Genomic DNA, 24993 nt, shown 5'->3' on the forward strand with positions numbered 1-24993 from the left:
TGAGGCTTTCCTACCACGGCTGGGAAAGGCAGCCAGGTGAGCTCACTCCAACAGGTGACACAGGTCAGCACCCACTGCTTTGCATTGCACTCATCCAGGTGAACACCACTGCATCACTGCAGTAACACTTTGTGCACAGAATATTCCATCCCAGCACTGCCACTGAAACCAAAGCACGTGGAATGGGAGGAGAGAAAGAGTTTCCAAGTTCTCTGAGCATTAGAGGATACACAACTTGAAGTAGTTTCTCGGAGTGCCTAAGCAGAGTGTAGATCAATAGGAGCAAGTCACCTGGTTTGTTCGGATGCTTTTGAAAACCATAGTGGAAATCTAACTTGCATCTTGAGGCTCATAAATATCTCTGAAATCTCACTCATAGGATAAATGGGAATTGAGCCGTTGTAACTTTGGTGCTTCTGAAGATAAATGCTGCTACCTCACAGTGCTATTGATTGGTATAAAAATAAAAGCTTTACATTAAACCACTTGATGTGACAGATATGGGGAAATGCAGCAATTCCTCTAATGTCCTTTAGTGCTTCTGTGTCATAGGTAATCTTATTTTTGCTTTACTGATATATTGATATCATTTCTCTTCATTTATTTATGCTTGCATATGCTTCCAACCATGCTTGAGAAATGCAGTTGAACACAAATCCTTCTCCTCCCCTCTTGTGCTGGAAATGAATGCACTCCTTGTCCAACCAAATCATGCTGTTGTGGGTTTGATGGACCCAGACAAAGTGAGGTAATCAGCATCTTAATCCAGTTTGAAGAAGAGGAAATAACATCTCACTACATGAGCCTCAAGACCTTGGGTGCCAGCAGTAGCTGTGCAAGGCAAGATGCTGTTGTCTGACTGAGAAATTAATGTCTTCTTTTGAGAGCCACGCAAACAAATTTCAGTACCTACGACAGGCACGGGAGATTACATGTCCTTCATCACCATCTGTCTGGATTTGGATTTGACCCGTTATTACTATGCATTGCAGCTGCCAAGGCAGATGGAGAAAACAAGAGTTGTCTTGAGCATGTTGTGATTTTTGCTATTTTGTGAAATAGAGGGGGGGGGGGGGGGGGAAAGCAGTAAGATGTATTTCAATTCAACATCTGTGCCCTGGTCAGGAGAATAGTCTTCCTTTCACACAGCTGCTCCAGGCTTCCAGTTTTTTCTGCAGTCTTCCTGCATGCTGAAGGCACCACTTATTGCCCAGAGTCCAACTCTCTTTTCCTTCCTGCATGTATTACAGGCAGAGACAGATGGAAACTTGAAATTGCTGGCCTCAGCTCCTGGATCAGATTAGCATCTTTTGCTTCTTCCAGGGCGGCTGCATTCTGCAAAACAGCAGCGTGCCTGTATCTTGATACGTAACCTTAGAGCATGGCTTCTAAATATACGAGGAGTTTCTTTGCTGCTGTCTGAAGGGGGTCAGCCAGACACTCAGACAGCACGGGGTGTGCATTTCATCACATTGCACAGCAAAGAAAACATCAAGAGGACAACGTGGAATTCTTCAGGTGCCTCCCTGCAAGCACGTCTTGAACATCAGCGCTGGTTCCTCAGTTTGTGTGGCTGCAACCACAGTCTGTGAGCACTGTGGCTCATGGCTCCAGGATCTGTTGCTTTTGTGCCTGTATCTATGGGTACACAGTATGAGCTGTGCTTTGCCTCTTGGCCCTCATCATCTCAAAATGAGGCTGGATACATCTGCACACATCTCCCACTAGGCTCTTTTCCTTACCTGGACGCTGGCCTTGCCAGTACTGAAGATGGATTTTGTTCCTAATTTGCATCAGTAGGGAAGAGATTGTGCCACCCTCTGAGTTAGCCTTTATTTTGTATGTGCTGTGTGTGCATACATGCACAAGAGAATGCATTTGAAATACCGGATTCCCCAAAACAAGTGAGATTTAAATGAAAGGAATTGACATGGGACTAAGTTGGTAAGCCACATCCTGCTGTGTGCAGGACAGTCCGCATGCCTGCAGCTCTTCCAAGAATCATAGGCAGTGCACAGGCAGGTCACTGAAGGTGTGCAGTGCTGTGTTGGAGGAGAGATGCTGAGCAGGGATGCGGTGCTCTGCCCACAAGTGGTTTTTATGCTCACTCACCATTTTCCACCTCCCAAACACGACGGCATGTTCTGCATGTTGTTCTGCATGCACCACGGCGGCACACCTGCCTTGAAATGTGAGTGAGCCTTTAAGGAGGCGGCCCAACTTGACTTCCTCTGCAGCCCGGCCAAATGGGCTATATTCAGAAGTGACCTAAATGGAGAAGGGTGGTATGAGAGGGAACGCTCAAGCAATAGAAAGCTGGAGGAACAAACACAGCAGGCCAAGGTAGAACGGAAGGTTATAGAAATTTACTGGGGAGGTTTCTGCGGTTTCTTTTTTCCTGTCTTGGGCTCTAGGATAAATTCTGCTGCTGCTGCCAGCTGACTCACTTGTTCTCTGTGGCACAGAGGCTACAAGGAGCACTTGCTCATATATCCTTTATAATGTGATCTGTGTCATGTCTGAATTTGATCTGCTAGCTCATGACTGAGGATGGCTCCTCTGTTTCTATGTATCTATCTGCAGGGCTGAGTCAGCTTCCACTTAGCTTGTAGCTACTTCTCTGGCTAAATAAGCTTGTGCTGTCAGTACCAACGGATACATCAGGATTTTAAAACACACAGTCCAAGATATTTGGCCACTACATTTGATTTTTCAACACATTTCAGGCAAGAGAAGGGGAAGCTCCAATGAAATGAAGGGATGCACACCAGAGCAGGTGATGAAACATGGCAGCCGCATCTACATGCATCTCAACCAGAGTTCAGCCACTTTGGATTTTAACCAACTCCAGGAGATCATCCAAACAAGTCAAGTGGGACTTCGACCTACAGCACTGATGGTTGTAACATCCCTTCCTTGTGTTAGCTGATGAAGAAGGATGGGAAGTGGTAGCTCTAGAGCGTAGGGCTGACTGAATGGTAAAGATGTCAACTCCTCAGCATTCACTTGACTCCATTTAAACTGTAGTTGCAATTTATCATGCAATTTACGTGATACTTTCTGTGGAGATGTGGGTAGTTAACCCTAGCTGTGTCCTGAACAAGATATTGTTGAGTGCTGCCTTTGTATTTAACTAAAAGGTTTTGCAATAGTCACACAACACAGCATCATTTCCCTCTGGCTGACGACTGGGGAAGTCATGCTTTTAAAGGCAAGATGGGGATTTCTGGCTCATCATTTTGTCTAATTCTTCTTGGTGAAAACATTTAAAGTCACTATTCATGGGCATCCCCTGGAGTTGTAGAGCAGAGTACACAGCTGAACACCTGATGAGAAATTGATATTGTGATTGATAAATGATATTACCTATGCAAGGAGTGCTGATTAAAGGCTAAGTGGCCTGTTGCTGCGTCCCTTGTCTCATAAACATGGCAAAACTGAAGCTTGTCATCTGTCAACAGCAGACGGTTCCAATGGCAACTGATTCCTCTGGTATTCTCACTAACCAGGAACCTCATTTGTGGTGAAGAAATATGGAAGACTGGGTGGAAGAACGCTGTTATGTCCTCCTGTAGCAATAAGAGCAGGAAGGTTAAGAAAGGTGAAGGAAAGGGAGTTTGTAGTCCTCCTTTAGAATGTGGAGACAGGCCCTGGGTGAGGCAGGGGGAGTTTTGTATGCCCTTCAGATTGCAGAGCATGGAAGGAGGCAAAAAAACATCACAGATTTGCCTCCCATGAAAGGGAGGAGCAAAACTGCAGTGCTCCGGAGATTGAGCGGGCGGATGAGCTCTGCCAGGCCATCGTGGCATGTCTGCAGCTGAGCTCTCACTTCCCACATCTCCTTTAGGAACAGCTGTGAGTGAGCTGGGCTCTCCTTCAGGCTGACAGGAGAAAATGATACTGCAGTGCATGTGATGACCATGCATGCGTCCACTGCTTCCATCCCATCCAAGGCAAGGAGCTCCCAAAGGCTTTGGAGCGACGCTGCGTGGGGAGCAACCATTCTATCTTAATACCAAGGCTTTAAATCAAGACAAGCTTGGACTTTCCTTACCAACAGCCTTGTGGGCTATCAGCAGGCTTTATTCTGGAGTCTGTTACCAGTCTGTGGTTTTTTGTATATAACAAAACCATTGTAAAGCAGAGATGAGCCCTAAAGTGGAGATGCTGCTGCTTGCAGTGCATCTGGCTCTGCAGGCTGTCACAGTGGCTCAAAACGCAGCGCTGTGAACCTCCAACCTGCCCTGCGTGCACATTGGTGTCAGGGGAAACCAAACCATCGGGTCTGCAGGCAGAGTGCTAACCTGTGTTAAGTATCAAAACAACAACAGCTGCATTTTGTAGCAGTGTGAGAGCTCTGCGGGAGCTGGGGATGGGCTCACAAGCCCTGCGATGGGTGCTCCCATGCTCAGGCATTCTGCCCACGGAAGACAAATTAGCAGCAGCTGTTCCTGCAGGGGGGCGGCAGGAGCCAGCCACGCTCCCAGGGCTGGGCACGGGGAATCTGTCGAGCCCAGCAGAATTCTTCCTGCTCGTCACAACGTGCCACAGGGATCCGACAGAGCAAAAAAAAACCCCTTCCGTCCGTTTGGTCCGAGAATAAAAAGCAGTTCTCTTGCAAAGGGAAACGCGGCCCAAAGCGCAGCCTGCATCAGAGAAAGGAGAAAGCAGCGGACTCAGAGCTCGGGGGACGTGAGACAGATCCAGAACCACGGCGTGGAACTCCGTGCGGGATCGGCGAAAAGCTTTCCAACTTCCAGCTCAGAGCAGCGCTGCAGCCACCACCGCACAATCGCAACGCATTTCCTGCCCGGCGCGGTGCTCACTCGTTTCTCATCCCCGAATCAATCCGGAGCCCCACGAGCTGCCTGAGAGCGGCTGCCCGCCGCCCTTCGCAGCCATTTGGCAACGATAAAACAGACGCGGGGCGGCGGTAAAGGCCCGGAGCGGGGCAGCGCCGAGCACCGCACGGCCGTCGAGCGGGAACCAGCGGCGCGGGGCCAGCTGCCGTCCGGGCGAATGGCGGGGCACGCGGAAGCGGAAGCGGTGCGGGCGGGGCTGCGGGCGCGGCGGGCGGCCCCGGGGAGCTCCGTAAGGCGGCGGGTTACGCGTGGCCGCTGGCGTTTCGCGTTTGCCGCTCGTTCCCGAGCTGAGAGCTGTCGTTTATCGTCTGCGCTGAGCGTGCTGCGGTTCTCAGGTGCGTTCGGATGAGCGGTGCTTCTTGCTGTTCGGCTCGGATGCCGTTTTCTTTGCTTCTTGGTTATCCGGCTTGTGAAATGCGCGTGGTAACCTGGCGTCTGCTCTTTTAGGCCCTTAAAAATGGGGAACACGAGCAGCGAGCGAGCCGGGCTGGAGCGGCATGGGCACAAAGCATCCCGGGCTGATGGTGCGGGAGGAGCCGGCGGCACCAAGGATGGGGACAGACCCAAGATCCTAATGGACAGTCCCGAAGATGCGGACTTGTTCCATTCGGAGGAGATGAAGGTAGGCTGCCGCTTGCCTTCGGGTGCCTCACAGCCTTACCCGTTAATTGCAGTGCCCCGTCTTCCTTCCCATCCTTAATGCGCTTGCAGTCACCCGCGTTGTTTCATCTGTCTGTTATTTTTCATATGAAAAGATCCCTTAGCTGCTTTTTCTGCTCATTCTGAGGGGGATCGCTGGAAACTTCTTGCTATGTTTTGGGTTTTGTGAGAATACCTAACAGCTGCATGCTGGAACTTTGCTGGAACTTTGCTGGAACTTTGCTGGAACTTTGCTGGAACTTTGCTGGAACTTTGCTGGAACCTTTCCGGATCTAACCTCGAGTTTTGTGCCCACCCCAATCTCACTGCTTCTTAAGTGTATTTCCTCTTAATTCTTCTTTTCCTCACTCCTTATAGCAGTGTATTTTGAAAGCTTTCATGAGCTCAGGTTGTTTCTTTTTTACGTTACCATCCATTCTTTCTATCAATTTGGAAGGCTTTTAGCATCTTTGCAAAATACTTGCTAACAAATGTAAGTCTAATCTTATGAAATTGCACCTAAGCACAGAATTAAATGGCGTGAAATGCAAGCTGTCTAAGGTTGCAAAGAGGGAACTTGTATTGATCAGGATGTTGTGCTCGTAGGCGCCATTGGATAAAGAAGAGTTCCTGGCTTGGCAACAGGATCTGGAAGTGAGTGATAAAACCCCTACTCAAGCTCGACCAACAGTCTTTCGCTGGACCGGAGGAGGGAAAGAAGTGTATTTATCTGGGTCCTTCAACAACTGGAGTAAAATTCCTTTGACAAGGAGGTAACACACTTCTGCTGTGTCAGTGATGTCTAGGAATGATTAGAGCTATGGGAAAAGTGCTTAGCTGATATTTGTGTCATACTGTGCCTTAATGTACTGCTTGGCAGCTGCTCTCCTTCAGCTCCCCGAGATTGAGTTTCTTTTGGTTTTTCTTTTTTGACTTTTGGATGGCTGGGAATAAAAGTTGGGTTGTGTGGCAATGCTCTGAAAAAAAGCAGGTTCATCTGCTATCAGGTTTGGTACTGCAGGGGAGGAGATATCCGAGCTGTTTAGAGGCTGTTTGGGAATGGCATCTGCTGAAGTATCGGAGTTCATTGTGCTCCTTGCTTCAGAAGAAGTGAAGAGAAGAAGTGGCGTCAATGGCCTGTTTGAGTTTGTGTGGGAACTGTTGAGTCCCAGCCTGAATTGAGCAGCTGGGGAAAGGTCCCAGTCAGCCCTGGGAGCACAGGTGAAAGCAATTCAGCTGTGTGATAGGAAGAGGTGGAGCCTGGCTGTACCTCTCTTAGACCTCACTGAAGGGCTGGCTGTCACTGGGGAAGGATCTGTGGATGCATTTTGAAGTTTTTGCATGCTAAAGGGGTTGTGTCTGTGCTACAACGTTTGTCACAGTGTGTAGGCTGGTTCACTTCTCAGAGTATTTCAGGGGTGACTGTTTGTCTTCAATTCCAGTCACAACAACTTTGTGGCAATCCTGGACCTGCCAGAAGGAGAGCACCAGTACAAGTTCTTTGTGGATGGGCAGTGGACACATGATCCTTCAGAGGTAGTATTTTCTTCAGTGCACTGTATTTCTTCCTTGAGGTATGTGAAGAGGAGAAACTGGTTGATTTCTGTACCAGTAGATGTAGATGTTTTTTGTTTATTAACAATAGAAACAGATGAAGCTGGTGAGAGACAGTGATCCCTGCAGGTGATGCCATCAGACTGACAGCCCCCAAGGACTGGAGGCTGTGTAACAAATGGGTGTTGAGATCTGTTGGGTCTTCATTTTAAAGAGATTGTGAACTTTTCTTGTCTGGTGCCAAACTGTCTTTAAAGCATTACAACATTTCTGACAGCCCAAATCTCCCTGTGCTGTGCTTGCTGTCTGTGCCCAAGTCATGTGGACTTGGCGAGTTCAATTGACACAAGACCATCGCCAGCCCTAAATACTGCACCAGTCCCTTAACTGAACAGTCCACTGCAGTGGTCAACTCCTTCCCCATCTGGTAACCAGCCTGTTTTAAAAGCAAAGTATCTCATTTGTGCTAATTGCATAATTTTGAGAATCCTAATTGTCTGCAAGCGTTTTTATTCTGGCTTCTGTATCTCTTCACTTCCCAGCCTGTTGTAACCAGCCAGCTGGGTACTGTCAACAACGTCATCCAGGTGAAGAAAACTGACTTTGAAGTATTTGATGCTTTGATGGTGGACTCCCAGAAGTGTTCTGACATGTCTGGTATGAGCTTGTTAGTGATTTTGTATCATGTTTGTTAAAGCTGTTCAAACTTTCACCTTCCTTTATGCCTGGAGTTAGAGCCCTATATAAATCCACCTCCCTTTGTGTCAGGCTCTCAGGCATCACAAATGCACAGAGGAAGAAAGTGGAAGTGTCTCTTTCCACCTTTTCCATGTCTGTGTGTGATTTTGGTCCTTCCCTCGGAGGTAACACTCTGGCACAGTGTTTGATATTAAGTGTTTGCTGCACTAGTGCCTGGCAGAGGTGGCAGGGAAGGTCTGAAGTGCAGTAGGCACTCAGCACCCAAACCCACATAGCTGGTGTGAAGGCAGGCAGACTTTGGGTATCTTAAATCACTTACAGTGACTGATCCTGTGGTATTGCATCTGCTGCTGCAGCTCATGTGCTTTTAGAAGCCATGCTTTTCTTTTGGCCTCGTGTTCCTGGATATGAGAATATATGGATAAATGGATATTCACCTGGAGGACTGGAAGACATAGGTATAAAGAGCAGATATTTAAGAGTAAATATTTCACATCTCTCTGACAGAGTTGTCAAGTTCTCCTCCAGGACCGTACCACCAGGAGCCCTATGTCTGTAAGGCAGAGGAGCGCTTTAAATCTCCACCCATTCTTCCCCCACACCTGCTGCAGGTCATCCTGAACAAGGACACAGGCATTTCTGTGAGTACCTCAGTCTGTCTGCTGAATAAGGGCCTTGAGAACCCAAATGGATGGGGAAAAATCGGGGTGCAGACAGAGAGCACTCAAGGAAGAGCCTTAGAATAGATGCCATGTTGGAAAATTCCCTATTTAACACAGGGAGTTTTATGGATCCAGATGGATCCATCTGAAACAATTTCTCTAACTTGACTCTTCTTCAAAATTGAAAAGAGAACTGGATTGCTGTTTTACAGCCAGAAATCCCCAATCTTTGAACTACAGCATTTAAAAGGTCAGAAGCACGTAAGAAGTAACTGAGATCTGCTCCATGGTGGCAGTGAGGACTCAGAGTTTCACGCTGGAGGGATCTTGGTTTGTTTTGAAACTTTGTCTGTGTTTGCTGGAGGGCCGTGTGTACGAAGCAGCATGATGTATGTGAGCATGCAGCTTGTTGCAGATGGTGTTTATCACCCATGAGCCCTGAGAAGTAAACTGTGAGTTCTGGTGTTTTCACGCTGTCTCTCATTCTCTTTTTTTTCCCCAGTGTGATCCTGCTTTGCTTCCTGAACCCAACCATGTCATGCTGAACCACCTCTATGCCCTTTCTATCAAGGTGAGAGGCCAGGGCACGTTCTTCACACTTGCAGCTTTCAGATAACCGTGTCGTATGCTCACTTGTTTTCCATCTCCTGTAGGATGGGGTGATGGTGCTCAGTGCTACGCATCGTTACAAGAAGAAATACGTGACTACCTTGCTATACAAGCCAATATGAACATCATAGTAGCTTGTCACCAAGCGTTCTGGGCCAGTGCAGTCTCAGAAGAAAATGCTTCTCTTCACCAAATGTATTCCTCCTCTGTGCTGTAGCAAATGAACTCTGACTTCATGTTGTTTCTGAGACTTCAGGTTCTCCTACATTTGCCTTATTTTCCTGATCCCACTGTGGAAGTTCTTGGAAATGGCAGCTTCGTGTCAGCTAGACCTATGGCAGATATGTCAGTGCCATGGTCAGCTCACTTCAAAGAAGAAAAGCAAGCACCAATACAATAAGGCTGAAAATGTGAGAGTAGTAAAGATTAAGGACTTTCAGTGAGATAAATGGTAAGAAACAAGCCAGCTCAAAGTCTAGAAAGTTCGGGATTCTTGTGGAATCTTATCTGAGCTCAGCATTCAGCAAAAGCAAGCCTATTATAACTGCTTCATCACTTAGAATGCATCAATGCCACAGTTATTTCAGTAGCAAGTTCCAAACTCGCATGGCTGAAATAAGTGTGAATAGTGATGATTATTTTGTAGCAGCCTTTCTAGGCTAAACCATCAACACAATCACCTACGGGCTCATTTTTATTTTACAGTAGATTGGGATGCTCTGTTTCTACTGTGAATAGCTCTGTAGTTTTTCTCTTCGTGAGAACTGAATTACAACTTTTTCCCCTGTGGAATCTGTGGTAAAGACAATTGTTTTTAATGGCTGGGTTTTTCTGTCAATCCTAGAAGTGTCTTGCAGTAATCTGCTTTTTTGCAACCAAATTCCCTTGCAGTCACCGATGACTTTGTCATGCAGGGTGAGGTAGCTGAAAGGACAGCAGTAGGTTCAGTGTAGGGTCTTGTTCTTCAGCAGCAGCCTCTGTCAGCCAATGCAAAGGTGACTGTAAGTTAGCTGTATCCCAGTGGCCAGACTTGACTGCTGGTCAAGTCCAGCTAGAGCTGGGCTCCTGCGCCAGGTTGCAGCATCGACTGCAGGTAGAAAATCCTTGGTGCTTCCAAAGCCAGGCCTGTGGCCATCTCTGCACATTTCAGTCTATTCATATTTTCTAAGGAAGTGAATATAGTAATACCAGGTTGCCTGTGTGTACTTACAGGTACTTGCAGCCTGTTTTATCCCAAAATAAATGCAATGCTAACGTAAAACTGCCAGCCAGCATGCCTCAGGTCTGTCCTGGGGGGAAGCAGCTTGGGGCTGACCAGCTGGGTCTGTTCCTGTTGGTGTTTGGTGCCTGAGAGCATCAGTGCCTGTGCCAATGATAACCAGCCTCTCTCCTACAGTGGGGAAGAGCTCATTGAACAAATCAGTGGGGAGTTAAGTGGGGACAAAAGCAGCCAGCACTCAGTGGAACCAGCCACAGCGGAGGGGGACTTGCCGTCCTCCACTCTGTTCACTAGCCTCGTTGCAATATTCTGAGTAGCTCAGTAGATCTGGGTACAGTGCAATGGTTTTCTTTGAAAACTCTTCATCCTGTGCTATGGAAATTATCTGCTATTCTGAAATATGGAATTGCTTTTGTTTTCAGCCTTGTTAGAAACGAATAAATAAAACATTTTCAAGGAAATGGTTGACTTGCTTTGTTTCTATCTTTCCCATTTTCTTGGTGGCCTACACTTCCTTGAGTTGTCCTGTGTTTTGAGCCATAAGTGGGAGATGATGGTGGTTTTTAGGCCTTGGTGGACTGGGTGAGCTTTTCACCCATAGTTGCATAGTTGAAGAGTGTGCTAGCATGTATTTGTAATGCAAAGTTTTACAGGAAGAAGAGTCCAATTATTTGTCACAAGCCCCAGTGATCAGGTCAGAAAAAACTTGATATTGGCCTTCAGCCCCCCCGTGGATGTTTTTGTTACAGCCACTCCTTGTGCACGTGGCTTTATGTGTGTGGAGGTTGTTTTGTTTGTCCATGACAGCGTGTGATGGTTTGTTTCTATTTGTCTTCTGGTGAGATGCTGTCAAATTTCCACATGGAAGCATGCTTTGGTAGGTTACTGTGACCACAGCCATTCTTTGTTCTTCTGCCACAGAGAACTTTCATGCTTTCATTAAGTAAGCAATGACTTTTTCCATAGCAGCTTCCACAATGGTGCAGCTGTAGTGCAGATGAGCTGTCATGCTGCAGCAATGCGATCGGGGTTCTCATGCTTTGCTGTCAGCATAGTAAATGTGGACGTGGTGTTTGATCAGAAATGTTTATTGTCCTGAAAGAATAGAGGAGCAGCTTAGAGGTAACTTATTTCTTTTTCTTGCAAAGCAAAGTTTTGTGCGTGGCAAAGACTGAAGAAGCAGGAACTCTGAGACGTGGAGAATAGAAAAGAGAGGTGGAAGTACACAAGTATTTATGGATGTGGCCATGTGGATTATTTTTTCCCCCCAATTAATACAGGCATGACTCACTGCAGGCTTCAGTCAGCAATGAGATGATGGAGCCACAGGCTGGAGCCAAACACATTACAGGAAGCTGTTTTTTAGATTTGCAGACTGCAGCCATCTCTCAGAAGGTAAAGAGCATTTGTTCCGTGGCGTGCAGCTGGCAGCACACTGCTAACTCCTGCAGCTGCCCACAGAATGCTCTGCTTGTGCCCTTCAGAAACCCCTCCAGAGGGGCTGGATGACAAAGCCCAGCACACCACGCCAAGGGCTCTGCTGCCTTTACTTCTGTGATCACCTCCACCTTTCTTTGCTCTGGCTGAGGGAGCACAGCTGCCCAAAGGCCCATGGGGGGCATGTGCTGTGGTGTGGCATTCTCTGGCACCTATGGCAGCCACAGCTTTCCTCCTGTGAGCCAGGTACCCTCAGCACCCACATTGCTTTCTGGTCAGCAACCGTGGGCTCGGGCTCTGGCTGCTGGAGTGCTGACAGAAGAGGTGAGTGGGTTTGGTTTGGTTTCTCCTTGGAAAGGAGAAGTTGTTGCTTTTATTATTTTTTTGCTAAATTGTCTTCTGCTTGACAGGTGAATGAATGAGATTAATTGCACTGCAGTCCCTTCTTGTAATGGGATGAATCAAATCCCTCCAAAAGCAAAAACAGGAGCTGGATTTATTAGCTCACTTAAAGCCCCCACCCACATCTCGCAGTCTGTGCTGTTATGTTTATTCTCGGCTGTTGCTAAGAGAGCTGTTGCTTTATTTTTTCAGTGCCTTTTGTTGCACTCACTCTGGAGTAAGCCTTGTATTCTGTAAATAAGGAGAGCTCCTGTCCCCCACCCCCCGCCCCTAAGTCAGCACTCACGTGGTGGTCGAGCTGAAGTGTTTTGTGCAGGGTTCTTGATAATCAAAAGGCTTGATAAGTAATTTCTTTTACTCCACCAGTTTCTGGATTATTTTAGTTTTGTTACAATTCTGATCATGCATCATAGGACTGCAACAATGAGCTTTAAATAAGTATTCTTTGTGCACAGTAAAATAGAAATGAACATTTAACAAGTTAGCATTTCATCATATACATCAGATAGTAGGCACAATAGATAAATCAAGCAGCTTGGTTTTTTTTTATGTAGAGCATTTTCATGAAGAATGCCATGTAGACCAAAATGTAATCGGAGCTATTAGTAACCCTCCCACACACCCTCCAACAAGCCCTTTATTGGGGGTAAGGGGGCGGCTGTGTGCACAAAACCAAAAACACTGAACAGTAGGAGGACAAATTAAGTTACCGTAGGCAGCAGTGTGAATATTAAAAACCTCTTCCTGTGAAAGAATACTTCAGACCCTGTAAAAACTGGTTCAGTTAAAAATAGATGTATTTACATTTAAGTCTGATCTAGCAAGTTTTCCCAGCAGGTGTAAGTTAAGATGTACAGCAACTCTGCAGGTTGTACTCAATCTGAATTAGATCTGTGAGCGTTTCTTTTCTTAAAAAGTTGCAGCTATTAGGCCTTGAAGCACCAGCATGTTGCAGCAGTGGGATGAGCAGCTATCTGTCCCCTTTGCTACCAGTGCACTGCTGGGATAAATCCCAAACCTGTCGTTAGATCACACTAGTGCTAATTAGACGATGTTTCTTTATTCCAGCTCAAAATGTACGGGTCGTTCAGCAGGGCCACGTTCTTCTCCCTTATACTCACATGTGTCTTAGCTCTACCCACATCACTGGTTAAGTATGTGAGGGCAGAATTTAGCTGTAGGTGTTCGCAGCTCACTGCTGCTATAGTAAAATAGGTGGACAAATCCATCTGTTGCCGTTCGTATGAACATGCTTTGCTTTTGTGAAGCCACTTATGCTACTTGTTCAGGGATAACAACTACTAAAATGCTAAATAGTCAAGGTCAGCTCTTTGGTAAGCATCGATGCCTATAGATTACACAGCTTCTACTGCTGGGTGCAATATTGGGATGGCTTTGGGATACTCTGTGTAGAAGGAAGCGTTCATTTCACCATGCCAGTCAAGATAGTTATTTGTTTTATTTGGTTATTGTTCAACAACAAAGTTCAATACTTTCCAGGTGGAGCTTTGAACTGTCCCTCTAGTTCCCTCCCTTATCGATAATAAAAAGGTAATGAAGAAAATTCCTGTATTTTTTAGATACCTAAAATCTCATTTACGCTAACAAGCTTCAGTTGCAATTTAATGTTACAATTATTTCCTCATGGGAGCTAGGAGGAGCTGAGGCCCCTCCGGTGTCTGAAGATGGCTGTCCACAACCACCATTAAAACAAAAAAGCTAGTGTTGAAAAACACACAGTTTACAATAAAAAAGTAGAAACCAATTCAATTCCCTTTTTGTTACGAATATAAATTTTCTTGTAAGTATGTACAGTCCTTTGAGCTATTTCTATAGCAGGAAGCATTTCACAAACAAGACACAAGAGATACGCTTGCAGGACTCAACAGGCCCATTTCTGAGGTCTTGAAGATCTTCCATGAGATGCAAAGATTTAAAGACTGATCTCATTGACCTTTCAAAGTATTCAGACCAGGAGACAAAACTTTCAGCAAGTTTCCTGCCCTATCATCTGATCTAAAATAACCCAACAGACAAGAGAACGGAGTACAATATTCATGAAACTTGCCTAAGGACACTGACAAAGGACATTTGACTTCTTATGGATCTTTAGAACAGGTTAGCACGGGCTTGCAAGGGACTAGCAGAAGTTTAAGAGGATGGCCAAGGGAAGATTGGACGCAGTTTTGCTCTTTCCAGTTGTAAAGAACGTGGTTGTTCACTTAGGATGTCGCTATCGCAGACTGAATGGTCAAAACCTGCTTTGAAAATCATTTGCTCTCTGCTTCATGGTCACGGCAAAAGAGAATAGGAAGCAATAAATGGCTCAAGGTTAGATATGCAGAAGCAAAGGCCAAGGTGTCAGTAACTGCTAAAGCTGTTCATTGTGAGTATCCTCTTGTGCAGTGACAGTCGGTTCTTATTGTATGACAAGCTACAGGTCACAGGGAGGGCCCAGCTCTGTGCTGCTTTTCTCTCTGGGGAAGGTCCTCTTGGGGTCTGAGCCGAGCTCTGTGGTGTAACCTCTGAATGGACCGTGTTTAATGCAGAGAGAAGAGGTGTGACTGTAATTCTTGTCATAGAATAAGGCTCGTTAACTCTTCTTTGCCAAATTGCCAGAGTAATTACCAGTTATTTTGCAGCGTAATCTAGAGGTTCAGTTAATTTACAAGTGAGGTACAATACACTACTCAGCAAAGCAACCTAAAAGGAGAGAGCAGCCAGTGATGGTGCAGCAGCATGCAGTGAACTGTCATGCAGAAGACCTGGATAAAGTCTTAACACCCCAGTAGCTTATAGATAATGCACTTTGTCTTGGAGTAGGGCACGCGGGCTCATTTAAAGCAGGGTTCTTCCCTCCCCAACAGAGCTGCTCTAGAGCAATTCTAGTGAGAACAAAATAACTCTCAAAAGTGGCAGGTGAACAGATTTACCAAAAGTAATTTTTGTGTGCGTGTTCTGTAGAGAATATCCAATCACACCTTCTATTGAAGGACTCGGTCACCTTGGCCCTTCTGGTTCCAGGCCATTAGGAATTCCCAGCACATCTCAGAACTATGATCAATTATCTGGTAAGGGGTGCTAACCACACTGAAGACCTGGGGTGGGACTCCGGTCCCATTTAATTTCCTCGATGAAGTACTAGGGACTATAGTGAATACAAAAAGTTCATGAACTGCTTGAAAGAGTAACAGTAGTACAAAGTGCAAAAACAGGAGTGCAGGAAAGTGCAGAGAAATTAACTGAGATGCGAACAATCTTCAAAAGCATCACATCTCCTGATATGAAGCTAGCTTTGGCCCAGAAATGCTGTTTTGGTAACTGGGCAGCAGACGTATGGAGTGCATATAACTCAGTATATTTCCTTTTTTTTTCCTGCAGGTCAAGATGAGTAACTTTGTCTAGCTGAGACTTACACTGAAGACTGGTCCCAGACCTGGCAGGGAAATAAAATGACAGTTACACAATGCACGTGTTGTTTCTACAGAAGCACAGGTGCCAGAAGCAGTACATCACCTCACCACTGCTGCTACAACTGAGTGCTGCATGTCTGCTTGCTTCCTGGTGGCCTAATGCTTAAACCACTGACAAAGGTAAGCGCCAGCATCACACTGATCATGGCAGGTTCCCACTATCTCCCTCTCAAGCCACCAGTGACTTGATTTCTATTAGTAAAACATTCACTTTCATGTCTCAAGAACTTTAACCTGTTCTCAAGTCAAGCTGCTTTTGCAGTTACGGAATTAACGCAAGGGAAGGGTCAGGAAGTTACACAACTTGAAATGTTCTGCAATAGGAGCAGGGTGAGATGGGATTTGCTCTTACACTTTACAGCACCACCAGCCCTTCCAAAGTCCACATCTTTTCATGAGATCAGAGACGATCTCCAAGCTCCCCACTTACCTTGTTGACTTGAGCAAGAGGAGTTCTGGCACCACTCACAGGCATTCGTCCTCGGCTGCTTTCATCAAACAATCTTCCAGGGGACCTTTCTCTACGGGTGCTCAAAAGCCGGCCTGGAGATTTCTCCCTCTCCAGTGGTCGCCCAGGCGATTTGTCCCTCCGCAGCTCTGTCCTGCCCTCACGGTACCGATGGGGTGTGCTTGGTTCTCGAGGGTGGCTGGGACCTTCGGGTGGTCCTGGGCTCGACGCTACCCGCTTGGTTATGTGCTCGTTGTATGTGGGAGGACCTCTCTTGTTAGGGCTGCTGTCATTCAAAAATAATGGACGCGAACAGCTGAGCGACAAAAACCTCATGTTACATTTCCTCTTTGCAAAAATGTAACTCTCCCGAAATCTCTAGTAGTGTTCACCTGAAAAATCAGACCTCCCTAAGCCCTGCTAAAAAGTGTAAAGATGGATCCATAAGCTACGCATCCCCATTTTTCAGTTTTCAGCAGCGCTATCAACTGTGGTATTTGTGCACTCACCTGAAGTACCACTGCCCTGCTGAGCCTTGCCTCCCTCCATGCTCTCCTTTAACAGAAAGCGACTCTTGATTTAGAAATTCTGACAGTTGATATTTAGTATCACACCATCGCACTCTAAATTCACCCTGTTTCGAAGTCACGGTCAACACAAAACAGCTGAAGAGCTCAAAACATCCCTTCTTGTGTTTGTGGAAGAGATTCGCCACAGATTCCTACAGACCTGATGTTCCTCAGTGCTCTGGATTTTAAAACAAGAGGAACGTTTCTTGTTCCATTCCAGCACTACAGTAACTGACTAACACTGGCCTCTGTCTCCAAGAAGGAAGTGAGGGCAACAAACATTTAAGGGGGAAAGGATATCTGGAGTGAGTTTGCTTACACAAGGACCATAACACACCAGCTTAGCCATACCTGCGTGTAGCAGAAGATCCTCTGTGGTGCTCATTGTTGGTCTCCTTCACCAGATTGCCCTTACAGCAGATCACCCTTAATTTATCTTGGTAAGAGGAGGCCAAGTAGATAGCTCCAGATGAAATTGCAGGCCCTAGATAGCGTGGATTTGGGATCTCCAAGTGGGCTCGTGCAGGAGTTCTGGGTAAAATTGCAGGAAAAAGTATTTACAATGACAACACTGCACCCTTTCCTGGCACACGCTGCTCAAAAGAATGAAAAGAGAACAACTTACCCTAGAGAAGCCCGTGCCTGAATCTCTATCACTTCAAGGGAATTGAAGTGGGTCACAAACAGATAAGGCTCCCTATAGGCTGAAGGAACATCACAGAGGCAGGAGAAATACAATATAAAGTTATCTGTTAGAAACTTATTAAAATGTTCTGTGAACACAACAGAATGCTGGGAAGCCCACTGGGAAAAGCTAGGAAGAGCACATTTTCTGTGATGTCTTATTACAAACAAAATTACTAAGAAGAGAGACAGGAGCTTTGAGAATTGCTGCCATAAAACCATCTGTATCCTAAGAAATTTTACTAACTGAAATAATATGAATAAGGCATAAAAATGGGTTATTAACTGAACAAAATCCAGCGGGTAATGCAAAAGGGCTGAAGGAGCCACACTGAAATGATATATTCTTGACTATTTCAGGTATTTCCAAGCATCATCAAAAATTCCACTAGCCAGTTTAGTCGCTGTCAAGCTAAGAACATTAATGGAACACATCACTTTAGTCTGTCTCAACTGTTTACACCTCAGAAGGTCTGCCATTTGGATTTGTAATGATAGCCGTCATGTGAAAATTGCCATCGTTTCTGGGAGAGCTGGGAGAGGGAAGAGGAAATGGAACTGCTGAGAGCAAAGAATACCTTTCCCACAGGTATGTTTCCTCATTCCAGAGATGTCCATACCCCAGTGAACCTCCCCCTGCACCTACCAAAAGCTAAGGGTAAGCGATTCCACTTCAGGTCATCAGTCCTACTGCGTCTTCCATAGGAATCCACAAAGACACCAAACTCTGCCAAGAAAAGTAATGTCAAGTCACGAGCAGTTTTGAAGACACAAAGCATTCTGACAGGGATTTCTCCCACTGAGAAAATGTACATGATCTTGCAAGTCCCACAGGTTGCCTTGACACTGTCTAGACTTAAAGAGTACTTGGATACTGAAAGGTATTTGAATTCTGGGTCTCTCTGTACCAATTAAGGTTAAGGTTATTATTCCATCTGTTTCTGCAGCTGGGAACACTATGCTACTCCTACTGTAAGACACTCAGAACTACTGCTAGTGGGTTTTTGAAGACTTCCTGTGCATTTCCATGACACTATCCTGAAGGGCCAATAAAAGCAGCTATAAGAAAAAGTAACACACAAGACATTTTAAAAGTCTCTTCTATCAAGAATTCCAAAGTTTGAAAGGCCTTAATCAGGATAATCAAACACCTGTTTTACTGAACATTAACTACAATCCCTCCTGTCTGGGCAAAGAAGACTACCTGTGGTACTGAGCCACGAGTACAGAGAACTTTTAAGCCAGAAGCAAGCTGATCAGAAGCACTGCAGAAAATTGGATCAGGAATAGGTATTTTAGCACCAATTTTCTGCGTATCTTCACTGTTGAAACACCAGCTGCAAATCTTTCAGGGCTTTTAGATTCACTATTTCTAAGAAGTCTTTTGTTACCAGGCCCTAGGAAGTCAACTCTGTCCAGCTTTCTCTCTCAGCAGCACCTTTTGTTTGTTCCCATCCCAAGAACAGATGCAGTGCAACAGCTGTACAACCATACAATACACCTACCATGAAAACACAGCAGATACTCCTCCCTCTGTCCTGTTGGGTTTACTTGGATGATGCTGACTGGGAAACTGTTGGTGGATGCAGCAAACACAGCGGAGGCCAAAGTGTGGTCATTTTTATCCAGGAACTCTGCAAAGAGAATGGAGAAAAACAGCTAGATCAGCACATCAACTTTTTTTCCCCTAAAGCAGTATTCCACAGAATCTGTGGAACCATTTGGTGCATTCCTTAGAAAATGCTTCCTACCCTCCAGTGTGTACTGCTTCATCTCAATTTCATAGAACTTGTTGGTTCCAATAATGATGCTGTAAGTGGTCAAATGGATACAGCTGCAGGGCTCTGAGGTTTCAATCTCCTGGAAAAGAGAAGGAATGGATAGACCAGTATTAGTTCCCTGTAATTGTATACAGATATTGCTTATTATGGAAGGTTACACAAGGGCTGCTCTGAAAGTAAAGCCTCCTATTTTATTAAGTTGCCCCACAATATCAGAGGTGGATATTGGTGGCATAGCAGTAGAGGTTGAATCTTCTCACCAATATTCTGTTATATTTTGCTGCTGTTTGATAGATGGCAGCAGAGGGGCAGTCTGACAAAACAGCATCTGAAGTAAAGGTGTAGGACTGAATTCCTCCATGTGGACAAAATGGCATCTACTGACATTCATCAATGCTTGCTGAATGCTTGTGGAGGTCAAACAGTGGATGTGAGCCCAGTGAGGTGGTGTGTTTCAGCAGTTTAAAAACACATAATTTGTAAATAAATCCGAGGCATTACTTTTGGAGCAACCTATGAATATTGCCACATTTATAGTGGAGAGAGACAGTAACCTTTCAGCATCCTGGAACAATAGTCCTGTTTGAAGGGAAAGTTTTATTTGGTTGGAAGTGATGCTTGAATAGAGACTTGCAAGCCAACTCATGTCCAGGTGCTAACCTCAGTGAGAACCTCTTCCTTTTAGAAGGACACATTCTGAAAGGCATTCTGCTCTCTAGCTCAGTTTACTGGAATAGCAGGGAGTGGCTCCCTGCTTATTTGTAACAGCTTGCAGCCACACCAAGGACTGCAGGTCTGAAAAGCTGCCTCACAAACCTGTGACCTGGTGTAGGGAACCTGCTTTGGAGGAGGGTTGGACTCGATGATCTCTGGAGGTCCCTTCCAACCCCTACAGTCCTGTGATTCTGTGAAACCGCTTGGTTTCTCTCTATCCTAAACTGCAGCAATCATGTCACATGTTTGTCTCCAGAGTCATAGATTTGATGTAGACTTCTGTAACCTCTATTGTCTACTGTTTATCCCAGTTTATCTGGAAACTTAGTTGACAGAACAGAAGGGCATATTCTGGGCTTGCTGCCATCTTGTTAGGATCTAAATTGAGTTGTCTGGATCATCAAAGACGTTGAAGTTGAATGGCAGCATTTGCAGAAACCAGCAGCTGTAGGTCTTCAGAGTTTTCTGTCAAGTGGCACTCTGTCATGAGCAGGAGTTGGTATCATGCTACAACGCCTGTACACATTGCAGGTTGCTGGCATCCATACTGTGTGTGCCAAGATTTGTCCAACACGTGTATCTCAACTCTCCAGGAGGCCAGCATCTGAATTACTGCATGTCTGCCTGTAAGTGACTGGCTGAAGAATTGCAGAGATCCTGCTTTTCACATATGCACACGACAGAGCAAAGCAATGCACGCTCCAGAACCATGCAGTACTAATGGTGCAGGTGGAGATGGCTGCATACACTGTAAGTATATGCACAGCCATGTGAGATTTGTATCTTACTGCCTTGTTGGCTGTATTTATCAGCTGCTTATCCTGTGATGGGATAATACCAAATAAACTTTGATCAGCATTGGAACAGTAAACAAGTTATTTAATTGCAAAGAGAGAATTCATTTGTTGAGGATTTCTCCAAGACAACCAAAGGGAGGAAACACTGATGGGTAAGTAAGAAAAAAGCCTTCTTTGGGTAAATAAGCACAGGTACGGGTACAGCTGGGTCCAGTATCTCAAAAACCTCAATTCTGTTCTCTGTCTCTCAACATATGCCAAACCTCATCACAGGAAATCGCCCTGTGCTCTCACTTTCCTCTGCGCACATAGCAATTTTCTATCACTTCTGCTGGCAAACAAATGTTCTGGAGCAAACATCTTAAACTTTTTTTTTGCATGCATAAGAACAACACAAAGCCTTAGTGCAGTGTAGGAATTATCTCAGCTACTGAAAGGAATTACTAAGCTTACCTTTCTGATACAGAACTTGCTCAAGCTCTCATTGTATCGCAGAACAACCACTTTATTGGGCATGGCTGCACAGATGCAAAGACCATTCTCAACCTGTAAGGAGGATTACAGCCATAGGTTAGGGTGATAATAAAGTAAATTCTACTGTTGAATGTGTGGAACAGATCCAAAGACCTTTCAACACAAAAGGAAATTTGCAGAGATAAGCAAGTCCATTTTTAGTAGGGTAGTTATAGAGCAAAGTAGTGAAAGGATAACAAGCCTCTTGAGATTCTCAGAGGAATATAAATCTGAACTGTTTCTATGATGCCTTTCATACTTAGAACAAATCAGAAGCTTTTTACTAAAATCAGTAAGAAACCAACATGAGGTAAGTTTAATTTTAACCCCTCAAACTGCTACCTTAAAGATCACTTTGAACTGAATGATGTTCAGTTTGTTATCAGAGTGCTGCGCAGAATTAATTGTTAATGAGAATTTTTACTGTGGCTAAATGTTCCACACTGACCCTAGGAATTAGCATAAATATCAAGCTTTATCAAGTGACACAAATAAGTAAATTCGCTAGCATGGAAACTGTTAGATGACATTTGAGAACAAACAGTGGATGGAATTCACTGACTATAAATCTTAAAGCCGAAGCAAACTCTGAGGAGACAGCTACGCTGTGCTTTGATGCATTTCTTGTTATACAGCAGTTTAGGTTATACCATCATGTCACCCTGACTGAATTTATTCACTTTTGTGGTAGATTCTCCATCCCATCTCCAGCTCAGTCTCTCTTTTCCACCTATACTGCTCTTATTTGAAGAAAAAAGATTTTAAACAAGAATACAGACTTTGCACTTGTTGCCAGTGAAATAAAGATGCTGATTTGATTAATATTAAACTTGGTAGAGGCTAAAGGGTGCTCTGGGAGTAGGAGGGAGCTGTGTCCTACCTTGCCAGCAGCAAAAAGATGACATCCTTTGACAGCCTCAAAAACGTTTGGTGAGATATCAGGCTGGGCTGGAAGGTGAGACTGGGCTAGAGATTGCTTCACCTTTTTTACATCAACGAGACACAAAGCCCTTTCTTCTCCTGCAGACAAAAATGGTTACATTTTGTCAAGGGAAAACTCCTTGTTCCCTGCAAGTCTTTTTTGTTACCTAAGCAGCAGCTTATCATTAGGGGCTGTTACTGTGGAAACAGTCACAATGTACCATGTAGAAGTCATTTCATATTATTCCTATTAAAAGTGAAACAGAAAACTTATCTTAAAAAAAAAAAAAAAAAACCCACCACAAAACAGGCAATAAATCCACTGGGAAAACAATTCTCTGTGGATTAATAGTGTTGCTAACGTCAAGTAGGTCATCACTAAAAGCAGCCTCATTAGTGCACTATCCAAAATTATCCAGAAAGTTTTCTTTTACCCTTTAGAAAGTCCCTAAGAAGAACTCTTCTGTGCCAACATAACTGGCAATGAGCTTCCAAGTGCTCCAATAAATGGTATTACAGACCATGCCTGATTCCTCTCACATGAATGTTTAACTCAGCCTTCAATCACATACTCATTTATGAGAAAACACCAGACAGTATTGTGTTAGCCACTGTTCCTGATGACACACCAGTTTTAAACAAATAAACACAATTGTGTAATTAATCTAAAGGAAAGCCTGGGCCTATGGAACCTGCACAGCAGCAAGTTTCCAAAGCAATTAGCAGAAGGTTACTGCAGCACACACAGTAGCATACAGCCCCCTACCTGCTATCATGAGTAGCTTCTCCAGATCCTTGATGAGGTGAATTTGGAACACAGCACCCACTCCTGGGATGTGCGTTAAGGAATTCTTTAATACATTCAGGGCATAAAGGCCTTCCTCTGCACCCACCAGTACAACCTACAGAGACAGCAGGAAAAAAAAACAAACACTGCACTGTACGAGGAGAACAAGGAATGCTCCAAGAGCAAGTTTGGATGAGTGTTTACCAGAAGATGCAGTGAAAAGGACAAAAAAAGCAAACCAAGGACATAATTACACACATTGCTGTGAAGGCAGTTTTCATGAGTGAACTATCCAGTATTCAGTAAGGTTCAACTGACCATTGTCATTACCTGGTCACTGAAGGGCATTGTGCAATTTATATCCAAACGGTCCTCACCCTCTAGCTTCAGCAGGGAGTTCCCAAGCAACTTCTGTAAATAACAGAAAGAACTTCTTTGTTATTGCTAAGTCAAACTTCCTCTGCTTCTCCAGTTGTATTTTAACAATGCAAAATCATGATTTCAGACGGGATAAAAGTTTAGTATAGATTTTCTTTTCTGATAAACGTTGCAGGGATCTCTCCTACAAAAGAAATAGTGAACTTTCAGCTGCCTAAAATGCAGTCAGAAACTGATCAGAATTAACCTAAACTTGTGTACAATTTATTGTTATCCCTATAATGTCCAATTCCTTCCATCTCTTGCAGTGGAACACTGACTTTTTTTTTCCAGAAGGATAAAGACATCCAAATGTCAGTGAGAGCATCTATTTTCTCAGAGACGAAAGAAATGTTAGCATGAGAGATGATTTCCTCCTAATCCGATATTCATTGCTTCCAGAGCCAACATTTTAATATGAAATGCCATAGAATCAAGTCTCCCTTCCTCAGAAAATAGATTTATCAGTACAGCAATGACAAAAGGCTATCCAAAGTCAAAACAACTCAATTTAACCTTTTATCCTTATCAGGAATAAAACTAAAAGTAAAAAACAAACACATTCCTCTCTGCTACAAAACAAAAAGAAACCCCAATTTTTTAGGAAAGAGCTCTTTTCTTTCTTTCTTTCTCTCTTTCTCTTTCTCTTTCTTTCTTTCTTTCTCTCTCTTTCTTTCTTTCTTTCTTTCTCTCTCTCTCTCTCTCTCTTTCTCTCTTTCAAGACTTGCTCATTCCATATAGTACACTAGAAGATATGATTTAAATCATGTTTTAGAACTGCTCTCTCTTCCTTTGCTGTACGCTGGAATTGCAGAGATACAATTTTTGAGTCCTCTTACTGCACTCCCAAGCCTAAAGAAGGGCACTGTAATATAAAGGCCCAGTCTCACAGCGAACTAGTTCCTGGTACTCATACTGCATGTCTTAAGGCAGAAATAAGAACTTACCTTCAGTTAAACCTCAGTATGTCAAATACCAAAAAATCATTTTTCAAAACTCTGCTCCCTCCCAGAATATTTATTATTAAATGAAACTTTTATACTCACAGCATCAGCCTCAGCTTTTTCTCTGGAAACTCTCCCACCTGCCACTATTGATTCCAGTGCTGTGACCCAGCGCTGTTTGTCAGGGAAGCTGGGTGCTAACAGGTAGAGTGTTCTACCAGGCCAGCAAGTGGTGTGTGGATGAGACTCCAATTTTAGGATATATGGCACATCTGAGATGTTGCATAGATAGAATAAGACTTAGATTAGATTTTGGCATATTGTCAATGGACTTAAATCAACACCTTTCAGTGTTGTTGGAGAGAAGTTGTATTTAGCACGATGTATTACCACAGCAATTTATACAGAGGTTTCTCCTTTTACAGGTCCTGCACAGGCTAGTCTCCTAAAGCTAAATATTAGCTAGATGTATACAAACCATACATACAGTGCTGTCTCTACAGTAAGTAAGAATCATTTCTTGTCTTTTATTCGAAAGAAATAACATTATGGGGAAAAAAGAACAGCCACTCAGCTAGTTTTTTCCTGTACTGTTCAAGAAGTATCTGTAAAAATTGGTTGTGGAAACCTTTGTTTTTAACAATCTGAAGCCTTTAATGTTTAAATCAAGACATACATAATCTTTTCATCAGTTCTATTCAATACATACAAATTAAAACATTAACACTTTTTCATAATAAGAGACTGCATACACCCACAGTATTTCTAAGTTAACGACTTTCTGCTTAGAGCACAATAGTGACACATATTACAGAACTTCACACTTCATAACGAGTACTGATCAAAGAAATGTAAAGTAAAC

At 44.3% G+C, this 24993-nt stretch overlaps 2 protein-coding genes across 2 annotated transcripts in view; one reads left to right on the plus strand and one right to left on the minus strand.

Moving 5' to 3' along the window:
- Positions 1–5073: 5073 nt before the first annotated feature.
- Positions 5074–10705, plus strand: PRKAB1 (protein kinase AMP-activated non-catalytic subunit beta 1). Its single transcript, XM_042865692.1, has 8 exons — positions 5074–5197; positions 5310–5484; positions 6108–6274; positions 6944–7037; positions 7598–7712; positions 8262–8395; positions 8919–8987; positions 9070–10705. The coding sequence occupies exons 2-8, from the start codon at positions 5320–5322 to the stop codon at positions 9145–9147; spliced, it is 822 nt and encodes a 273-aa protein (XP_042721626.1). The 5' UTR covers positions 5074–5197; positions 5310–5319; the 3' UTR covers positions 9148–10705.
- Positions 10706–15060: 4355 nt separating this feature from the next.
- CIT (citron rho-interacting serine/threonine kinase) overlaps positions 15061–24993 on the minus strand; it is a 69581-nt gene continuing 59648 nt past the window's right edge. Inside the window, exons 36-47 of the mRNA XM_042865722.1 lie at positions 24234–24403; positions 23101–23181; positions 22750–22885; positions 21943–22082; positions 21003–21095; positions 19009–19117; positions 18763–18891; positions 17904–17984; positions 17199–17277; positions 16925–17104; positions 15987–16290; positions 15061–15519 (exon numbers count right to left, since the gene is read on the minus strand). Of these exons, the coding sequence (XP_042721656.1) occupies positions 15496–15519; positions 15987–16290; positions 16925–17104; positions 17199–17277; positions 17904–17984; positions 18763–18891; positions 19009–19117; positions 21003–21095; positions 21943–22082; positions 22750–22885; positions 23101–23181; positions 24234–24403 (1526 nt within the window). The 3' untranslated portion in view covers positions 15061–15495. The remainder of the gene's footprint in view (positions 15520–15986; positions 16291–16924; positions 17105–17198; positions 17278–17903; positions 17985–18762; positions 18892–19008; positions 19118–21002; positions 21096–21942; positions 22083–22749; positions 22886–23100; positions 23182–24233; positions 24404–24993) is intronic.

Source organism: Lagopus leucura, unplaced genomic scaffold (genome assembly GCF_019238085.1).
Source record: "Lagopus leucura isolate 7727_CA_CO unplaced genomic scaffold, USGS_WTPT01 Super-Scaffold_806, whole genome shotgun sequence".
NCBI classification, from domain to species: Eukaryota; Metazoa; Chordata; class Aves; order Galliformes; family Phasianidae; genus Lagopus; species Lagopus leucura.